The sequence below is a fragment of the Podarcis tiliguerta genome, assembly GCF_965153285.1.
Source record: "Podarcis tiliguerta genome assembly, chromosome: 16".
In the NCBI taxonomy this organism is placed as follows: Eukaryota; Metazoa; Chordata; class Lepidosauria; order Squamata; family Lacertidae; genus Podarcis; species Podarcis tiliguerta.
The window spans coordinates 14,046,716-14,055,999 of record NC_139549.1 but is presented as its reverse complement, the minus strand read 5'-3'; the positions used below and the strand labels follow the sequence as shown (position 1 = coordinate 14,055,999).

Genomic DNA, 9,284 nt, shown 5'->3' with positions numbered 1-9,284 from the left:
GCACTCCCTCCCAAAACACATCATGTCTTTGAACCTGAGGATCTCCCCTGCAGCGCTTTTCATGTTCTGCTCCCGTTTTATAACCAGGTGGGGAACAGGACAAAAGGCCCTAGAGATGGACTAAAGCAGCTGTGGGGAGCCTGTGGCCCCGCAAGGCTAATCAGTCCTGTCAGGCATCCCCATTTTGACCCATGAGACTGCTTTGGTCAAGCAGCCACCTGCTCACCTGTGTACAAGATCTTAGGGGTGGGGCAGATGGAGACACAGCTGGGCTACAAACAAGTTTTCAGGCACTGCCAAGTGGCCCATCAGCAGAACCTGGAAATGGACAGCTGCAAAGGTCCATGTGCGGCTCTTTTGCAAGACTTAGAACATCACGGGATCATCGGGGCTTGCAGAGAAGTGTGTGCGGCGCTTCGAAGCCCCGGCAAAAAGCTGTCGGGCTGCAGCGCAGGTAGAGAGGCTTTGTGGCAGCTGGGTCTTCCTGATCCAGTTGTGCTTGCTAAAAAGCTCTACCCCCTCAAGAAACAAAACAAAACGCCCCGCCCTTTCCACCCATCCCAACCCAGATAAGAAATACGCAGGGGTTATAAACAAAGGACTGAGCAATGTTTATTCCTTATCAGTGATCTTGAGGCAGAGTACATTCCACAGTTAAGAATGCCACACAGTTTTAAGAGTTCAGACTCAGCCCTGTGCCTTTTTGCCCTGGAGGAGAGGCAAATTTGGAATGGCAAGACAGCTCTGACCAGCCCCCCCCCCCGAAGTAAAAAAAAGAAAGAAACAAAGCCTGGCAGGCAAGCAGGAGCACCCAAATGGGTAGGAATAAGCAGCAGAGAATGAGGTTTTCCACTGCAAGACAAAAATCAGAGGATTTCCAGGGTGGGGAGAGACTGGCTGAAAAGTTAAAAATCCCCCCTTTGCCCCCTTAAAAGCACCCCAAATGAAACAGCTACCCAGGAATGTAGTTGTAGAGAATCTGAACCCAGCACCAGGAAGGGTCACCTTGTGATCTCTGGAGGTTGTGCCAGCCAAAGAGATCCTCCTACCCTGTGGGTGTGAGTGTTATTTGCCAGGTAGACACCACAGGAAGAGGTTAGCTGCCCTGCTCCCTTCACACGCGCGCCAAGAAAAAAAAAGACATTGCAGTGCAGAGTGCTGAGATTCTAGATATTATCCAGGACTGCTTTGCTGGCAAGCTGCTGAGTTAAGACTGCCAAAAACAGTGTCCAAAAAAGAAATGGGCATTTATTTACTTTTTTTGGTCCAGATAAGTGTAAAAGGAAAGCAGGGTTTAAGGGGCCAGATTCTGGAATGTGAATAGTGAGTTTAATAATAAAAATAATAATAAAATGTTGCAGTAGGAGGGGCATTTGGCCACTAGAAAAACCACATTGGCATTATGACGGGTGGTGGGGAGAAAAAGGAGACACACACCTTTTTTTTTTGGTCCCTGTATTCTTCAGATGAGTGGTTGGTTGGCCCCAGCATTATATTTGGGGGGGGGGGGGAGAGGGGAGGTGTTGTATGGAGGACACCCCCCCCCCGGGTGTGTGTGTTAAAGCGCTCTTGAGAAATGAGATCAAGAGTAGGCAGGGAGAAGGAAAGAAAGTGTACTCACTCCAGTCGTGTGTGCTTAAGAGGAAAAATATGGGTAAAAAAAGGGCAGTAAAAAAGAGAGGAGATTACAGACCAGGGCTGGCACAGGGGGAAAGTGGGCACCAGAAAGCCCCTCTCCTCCTGGTCTGCCTTTAAGGCTTCTCGTGGTAGCACAATTTGGAGAGAGACAGAGAGAGAGATATTCTTGGGGATATGAGGTGTCGGGAAGCAAGGAGCCATCGCTTGGTGGGGCAGCCCAGCTCAAAGGATCTGGCGTGGCATGCCGTAGCCCGTCATCCCTGCTTGTGAGGCTCCCCGGTTGGTGCCCATCTGCAGACCGATGACGCTCTGCCCTTCCTTGAGCTTGTCCTCCGGGAAGGCACGGCGGTTCTCCTGGGACTTCCTGTCGGGGGAAGGCAGGAAGTGAGGGGTAGAAAGAAACAAGCACACACATCATTGCAGAGGACATAGCCTAGGAGGTTTTTTTAATATATATATAAAAAGGGATATTCTAAAAAATTATAACTCGGTCCATTTGTATTACTTGTCTTTTTTCAGCTTAGAACAGGGTTTCCCAAATTTGGGTCTCCAGCCGCTTTGGGACTACAACTCCCATCATTCCTAGTTAGCAGGACAAGTGTTCATGGATGATGGGAATTGTAGTCCAGAAACAGCAGGAAACCCAAGTTTGGGAAACCGTGACTTAGAGGATCTAGATAGCTAAAGCACCATCCAATCACATATGAAGCTGCTTTACGCTGAATCAGACCATTAGTCTCTATGGAGTTGGATACGGGAGTCTCTCTCAGGTCTTCCTCCCTGCAGATCCAGAGAACTGAACCCCAGTGGGCTTTTCTTCCAGCAACAATTTTTTGAGCACCAGATTTCAAAAACATGCAACTGTTTTCTCCAGACCTTTCCGCTCAAGAAACTTAACACAGTTTTATGACCATTTGGAAAGTCCATTCCGACTTTTGTTTTTACGCTGCTTTTACCCTGAATTGTTTATTTGTAATTTTTCTGTAAGCCAAGCTTACAGAAACTGAAAAGGTGACATTGCAGTAATATCTACATTCCTCTCCTCACTAGGTCCTCAAGGAAGGCAAAAGGCTGTATCATAGGACCTAATTTTCTTGTAAAATAGTGGTTTTGCCTGAGACTTTCATTATGGAGCAATTTCATTCTTGGCTACCAGGTATTTTATGGTTATTCAATAGCATATGAAAATTGTTAATAGTTAAAACACACCCCTGTAATCCCCCGCCGCCCAAATTCGGTTGTGATCCAGCATTGCAGCGTGTGCCTGGGGAGGGGGGAAATCTGACCTGTCAGACCGCCCCCCCCCCCAATGTTTCTGGTCTGTACCTCCCAGCATCACCTACCACTGGCCATGCTGGCTGAGTCCAACAATATCCAGAGCAGGGATGTCCACTGTGGTGCTCTCTGCATGTTGGGGACTTCAAATCCCATCATACCCAATCATTCGCCACAGAGGCTGGGAGCTAGGAGTTAAATCTGGAAGGCATAGGGCCAGATATGCTGTGGTCTAGAGGACCGCAAGGTCATCACCTGTGCTGCAGTAGACTCCGAGCCGCCAGCTGAAGTGCAATGGATAAATGACGTTATGCAGCCGTGTATTGGGAAGTTTTAAAATGTTTTTAATGTGCAGCAGCAGCCTCTCATCTCCTGCCATTGTCACTCAACCTTCCTCTTCTCACAGTAGCTAAATGGGAATAATACTGGCTTACCCAACAAGGTTGTCCCAGTGATGACTGAATACAGTGGTACCTTGGTTGTCGAATGGCTTGGATCCCGAACAAATCGGCTCCCAAACGTGTTCCGGTTTGTGAACGTTTTTCGGAAGCCAAATGTCCGACGCGGCTTCTGATTGAGTGCAGGAAGCTCCTGCAGCCAATCGGAAGCCACGTCTTGGTTTTCGGGAGTCAAATGGACTCCTGGAACGGATTAACTTCAACAACCAAGGTACCACTGTAATGTTACAGAGTGCTTTTTGGAAGCATTATAATGCAACTACTTCTGGGATTGTTACAGAACAACCCTACGGTGAACAGTGATTTTCTTCCCTTATTCCATGCCTTACAAATTTGAACCCAATATGGAGTTAGTACACACACACACACACACCCACACCCACACACACACACCCTCTTGCCACAGCACTTACTTAGGAAACCAGTTGGGGTCCCCAACGAAGAGGCCGTCTCCTTTAGAGACCGCCAAGCCTCCCAGGTTCATCAGGGTTCTCTGCACGCTGGCCATGTGTTTAGCTGTGGGTTGGAAGAATTCAGAAGTTGATCAAATATATGCACCATGTCCAACCTTAACACCATTCTCAAGATCAAGCAGGAGCACTGTGCTCTTTTACAGTCTGGCAGAGACCCTAAAGTGCTGAAGCCAAGGACTGCAAAAAGCCACTCCCTTTTACAAGTTAGGCAAGGCGATCTTGCATCATTTCCCCATATTTCTTTTCCTGTTTCGGCTCACCATCACCAGGAAGCAGCAACAGTTACACGAAAAGCTGCTTTGCAAGAAGGGTGAAACCACCAAGTCCAGCACAGTCTGCTCAGCACAGACTGGCAGCAGCTCTCTAGGGCGGGGGGGGGGGTGGTTTACCCAAGGCCCTTTTGATTGGAGATGGCTGGGAATTAATCCTGGGTAAAGAAAGAGTCTGGGACGTGGGTGGCGCTGTGGGTTAAACCACAGAGCCTAGGACTTGCCGATCAAAAGGTCGGCGGTTCAAATCCCCGTGATGGGATGAGCTCCTGTTGCTTGGTTCCTGCTCCTGCCAACCTAGCAGTTTGAAAGCATGTCAAAGTGCAAGTAGATAAATAGGTACCGCTCTGGCGGGAAGGTAAACGGCGTTTCTGTGCGCTGCTCTGGTTCGCCAGAAGCGGCTTAGTCCTGCTGGCCACATGACCGGAAGCTGTATGCCGGCTCCCTTGGCCAATAAAGCGAGATGAACACTGCAACCCCAGAATCGGTCACGACTGGACCTAATGGTCAGGGGTCCCTTTACCTTTACCTAAAGCAAGAGGCAGTGTAATGTAGTGGCTAGAGTTTTGGACTAGGCAGACCTGAGTTCGAATCCCCACTTAGCAAAGACGTTCACTGGGAGACCTCACAGCCTACCTCACAGGGTTGTTGTGAGGATAAAATGGAGGGGGGGGGGACAATCTACACAACCTTGAGCTCCTTGGAGGAAAGGTGAGATAGAAATGTTGCTAAGTCAAAGCACTCTACCAAACACCAAACAGGCCATTAAGAATCCACCCTCATCCCGCAATGCAGGTTAGGCAAAAATGGGAGCTCTGATCTTAGCTTCTCCAAATGGCCAGGAGCTTATTTTATAAAGTGGACCGATTTGGCAGAGATCTGCGTTGTTTTTAAAAGTTGTGCCAAAAGAGACACTTCCTTGGCCTTGCTCCTGTTTTTCTGCCCTCGACCCTTTAGAAATGGAGAATTCAATGATCCAGATACCAGCTCAAATCAGAAATGTCATTTCTAAGTAGAATGCCAGCCCCCCAAGTCAAAGTGGTGAGGCGACTTCATGCCTGCCCTTTACTTGCTGAAAAAAGCAATCTAGGTTTCTTTTCCTTCCCATCCCTAATTGCCAAGAGGGAATGGGGAGACATTCCTGGAGACTGCAGCTGTGGGAGGGAGCATTAACACTGCAGAGCCCTGAGGCACTCTTCTGGAAGACTGCCGCCCCATAGCAGGCCGGCTTTGAGGGACAGCCTTCCACCCTAACTGCAGTCAGGGAGGAGTTGGGCAAGGCTAGGCTTGGGGAGGCTGGGAGCCAGGTGAGGTGGCCTATGGGCTCCCCACACCTGCCTTAGATCACGCGTGGTTTCCCCTCAGAGATGCTCCCTCTGCCCTCCCTCCTTCTCCCTGCCCTCCGCCGCAAATACTTTGTACCTTCCCAGAGGTCCACCGTCTGGAATATGTCTGTGGCCTGGATGCCATACTGCTCGGCTGCACGCAGGAACTGAGAAATCTGCTCCATCTGCTTGAAAGCCATACTAGAACTCTGGATCTTCGCCACCAGCTTCTGTCCCTTGGGGCAAAGGCTGTTGATGAGGTGGCATAACACCTAATCAGGGGCCAGGAAGAAAATGGAGTCTGTTGTAATAATAATAATAATAATAATAATAATAATAATAATAATAATAATAATAATTTATTTATACCATGTCCATCTGGCTGGATTTCCCCAGCCACTCTGGGCAGTTCCCAACAGAATATTAGAAACACAATAAAACATCAAACATTAAAAACTTCCCTAAACAGGGCTGCCCTTCAGACGTTTTCTAAAAGTCAGATCGTAGTTTATTTCCTTGACATCTGATGGGAGGGCATTCCACAGGGCGGGTGCCACCACTGAGAAGGCCCTCTGCCCGATTCCCTGTAACCTCACTTCTCGCAGTGAGGGAACCACCAGAAGGCCCTCGCTGCTGGACCTCAGTGTCCGGGCTGAACGATGGGGGTGGAGTTGCTCCTTCAGGTATACTGGACCGCAGCTGTTTAGGGCTTCAAAGGTCTAACACTCTGAGTCAGTGTTAGAAACTCGGATAAATAAGCTAGGCACCAAATGGTTTCTTAAACCAGGGTTACTGCTGCCAAAACGAAATGTTCAGCTGTCAGTTTGGGGCCAGGAAGCTCGGAAGTTGTATTTTTCAATACGACCTTTCGGTTCCTGAAATTCATTCCGATTGTGTGCAGATAAAATATATCAGGCAGAATTCTAACGGGCATGTTGCGAGTGTCGTGAAAGCAGTCAAGATCCAAGGATCCCCAGGCAGGCACCTCCAGATGGTGGAGCCGTCAGACGCCATCCTGGCGCCGCTTGGCCGCAAGTGGCCAATAGTTAGATGCAAAATGTGCCTGGCGAATTTCGAACGCTGCCCTGAGTGGCAGCACTAGGCTCCAGTTAGTAGATCTTGTACGAAATGGAACAGATCAGGCAAACCTGAAGCTTGCCTGCTCTAGCCCATGGGAGCTCACACCAATGAATACCTGCACCCTCTCCTTAAAGGCGCTGCATGACTTAGATTGCCTTTTTGTAAGAGGGACCCCAAACCTTCTAGGCTGAACGAAGCCACACCAAACTCCTTACCGTTCCATCTTTCAGCCACTCTTGGAAGTTCTTCTTGCCTGGCTGGGGCTGCCCGACTTCTGGCCCACACTGGGCAACGATCCACTGGATTAAAATCTGCTCCAGTTCGTCGTCATACTGCTTGTCGATCTTGTTCTGAACCTCCCTGCTGAGTCCGTAAGCGGGGCCTCTGTTTGCCATGGCGGCTGTGTGGGGGTTTTGTGTACCTCGGAAGGCTAGATAGAGCAAAGACACACAGACCTAAAGAAAGAGAATCATAGAATCATAGATCTGTAGTGCTGGAAGGGAACATGAGGGAGGAGCATCAGCCTGGCTCTCCAGGAAACCTCAGGAGCACATGCTGAATTTGAACTCCCAAAAATACCATGGGTACCATGTTGCTGCCAACTTCTTTTGTTGAAATTTTAACGTTACAGAGAAATGCATATGCTGAAGGTTCTTACAAACAGCTCGGTTTGTTTGAAGTGCTTTTTTTGGCAGACAGCTAAGTTCTACTTAAGAGTAGACCCACTGAAATTAATGAGCCCAGGTTGGTCACGTTGATTAATTCCAGTGGGTTTATTCTGAGTAAGATTAACATCAGGGTACAACTTATAGTACTCATTTTTCTCTAGACTTTAAGAGGTTTTTAGAAAAAAATTATAAAGACAAAAGCGAAAGCTTGAAATAAAAATTGTTTCTTTAAAAAGAAAAAAAAAGAAAAACTATTTTATTAAACGTCAAGGCAATATAATCCTATCATAACCAGAAAAATAGAGACTTTTCTGAAATAATATAAACGCAACAGACAAAAAGTCAGGGGAGAATCTTTCTCTTATGAAACTGGCACTAACCCTCTAATGTCTCAGCCAAGGACCTGCTTTCAGTTGGAGAAGACCGTGATCTCATATCTGTATCTGAGCTGCAGCCCCATGCAATAAATTGGAGTGGTGTGTGTGTCTGTGTGCTGCTTTTCAATTCCAGAACGCTTGCATGTAAATGCCTGCCTGCAATGAACCCTGGACACACTCCGTGGTGTACGGCTTGTGCTAATTACCCATTATAGGTGGTTTTTAGAAATTGCCCTTCCCAGGAACACGCTGCACCAGCTGAGGAGCAAGTAGGATGGGCTGCTGCAGAACAAGCAGAGCAGGTGGTAGTGAGCATTTAGCAAACTACACGGGAATTCTCAGGCCGTGTTCCTTGGCCCAGAGATGGTTAGGTGGAGACAAAAGAGTGGTGGCCCTTCCCAAATGCATCCCAGCGCAGCTCCTGTTCCAGCAGCTTTTTTTAACACTGACACAAGCCAGCTAAGTCTTCAACCAACCCCGGTTGACTCTTATCATTCTGGTAAGGCAAATCAGGTAGGTTGGCTTTAAAAAAAACAAAACACAAGAAGAACGTGGCTTTACAAGAACCTTAAGCATCCCTAGACAAGGGTTTGCAGGAATGGAATAGAAGACTGCAACAGCCCTGGCACCCACAAGTCGTTGGGTTGCTAGAAAAGCCAGAAAAAGTTTTAAGTATGCCAGACCATGAAAACAACCCACAAAACCTAATGATATAAAGAGGAGCTTGCTGGATCAGACATGTGGCCCATCGAGTCCAGCATTCTGTTCTTGCAGTGGCCCACCAGATGCCCGGGGTGGAAAACCCAAAAGCAGGACCTCTGGGTACAAGAGCCCGTTCCCCCCTCTTGCGGTTTCCAGCAAGGAGCATTCAGAAGAATTGTGACTGTGCAGGCAGAGCGCAGAGCCATCATGCTCAAAACAGGAAGCTCAGCAAGCAAACTGGCACCGGCAGGAAGGAAGGAGGTGGCGGATGACCCAAGTAACTGCAGAATGGAGAAGCGTTTCCATAGGAAGGGCAAAGGAACCTGCCTTATACCCCTGAGCCTATTGAGCTCAGAAATGAGATTTGCAGCAGCCTCCCAGGATTTCAGACAAAGAACGTCCTTAGCCCTACCTGTGGACGCCAAAGATGGAACCTTATGCATGCAAAGCAGGCACTCTATGACTGAGCTACGGCTCTTCCCTTAAAAATAAATATTAAAGTCCTCGTGGCTTTAAATAAAGGCATGCTTTAAATAGGAACACAGAGTCTGCTTTAAACCAAGCAGTGTTAGGCTCCTTGGACAAAGGTTGCGGTTGCCAAAGCAGAATGTCTAGTTGCCCTTTTTTCAGCCAGGTGACTCTAAACTCTTCTTTTTCAAATGATGGGTTTCTCCGTTAAACATCTGGCTAGTTCAGATGACAGCCATGAGCCTAGGTTAAGAATTTTGAGAACTTAAAGAATGAAAGTCTCTTGATCCAGGACCAGTCCACATATAAACTGGCCTAATCCGACCTCTTTTTCTTAATGGCGACTGCTCCTGCTCAGGCCGCACAGCCGAAGCATTTTGGTTCCTGAAATTCATTCTGATTGTGCAGATAGAAGTATAACTGGTAGAATTCTATAGGATGTGTTGTTAGTGTGTGTAAACAGTCCAGATCCAAGGATCCTCAGGCATGCACCTCCGGCTGGTGGAGATGTAAGGCACCACCCTGGCACCTTCGCTTGGTCGATAGCCTGG

The 9,284-nt window shown here is 48.1% G+C and overlaps 1 protein-coding gene across 3 annotated transcripts in view; it reads right to left on the bottom strand.

The window, feature by feature from the left end:
* Positions 1-587: 587 nt before the first annotated feature.
* Positions 588-9,284, bottom strand: part of TAGLN2 (transgelin 2) — a 28,844-nt gene continuing 20,147 nt past the window's right edge. For all 3 annotated transcript variants that reach the window (XM_083418829.1, XM_083418830.1, XM_083418831.1), the window contains exons 2-5: positions 6,734-6,973; positions 5,536-5,710; positions 3,785-3,887; positions 588-2,002 (exon numbers count right to left, since the gene is read on the bottom strand). In XM_083418829.1, the coding sequence (XP_083274955.1) occupies positions 1,861-2,002; positions 3,785-3,887; positions 5,536-5,710; positions 6,734-6,913 (600 nt within the window). In that variant the 5' untranslated portion in view covers positions 6,914-6,973 and the 3' untranslated portion in view covers positions 588-1,860. The remainder of the gene's footprint in view (positions 2,003-3,784; positions 3,888-5,535; positions 5,711-6,733; positions 6,974-9,284) is intronic.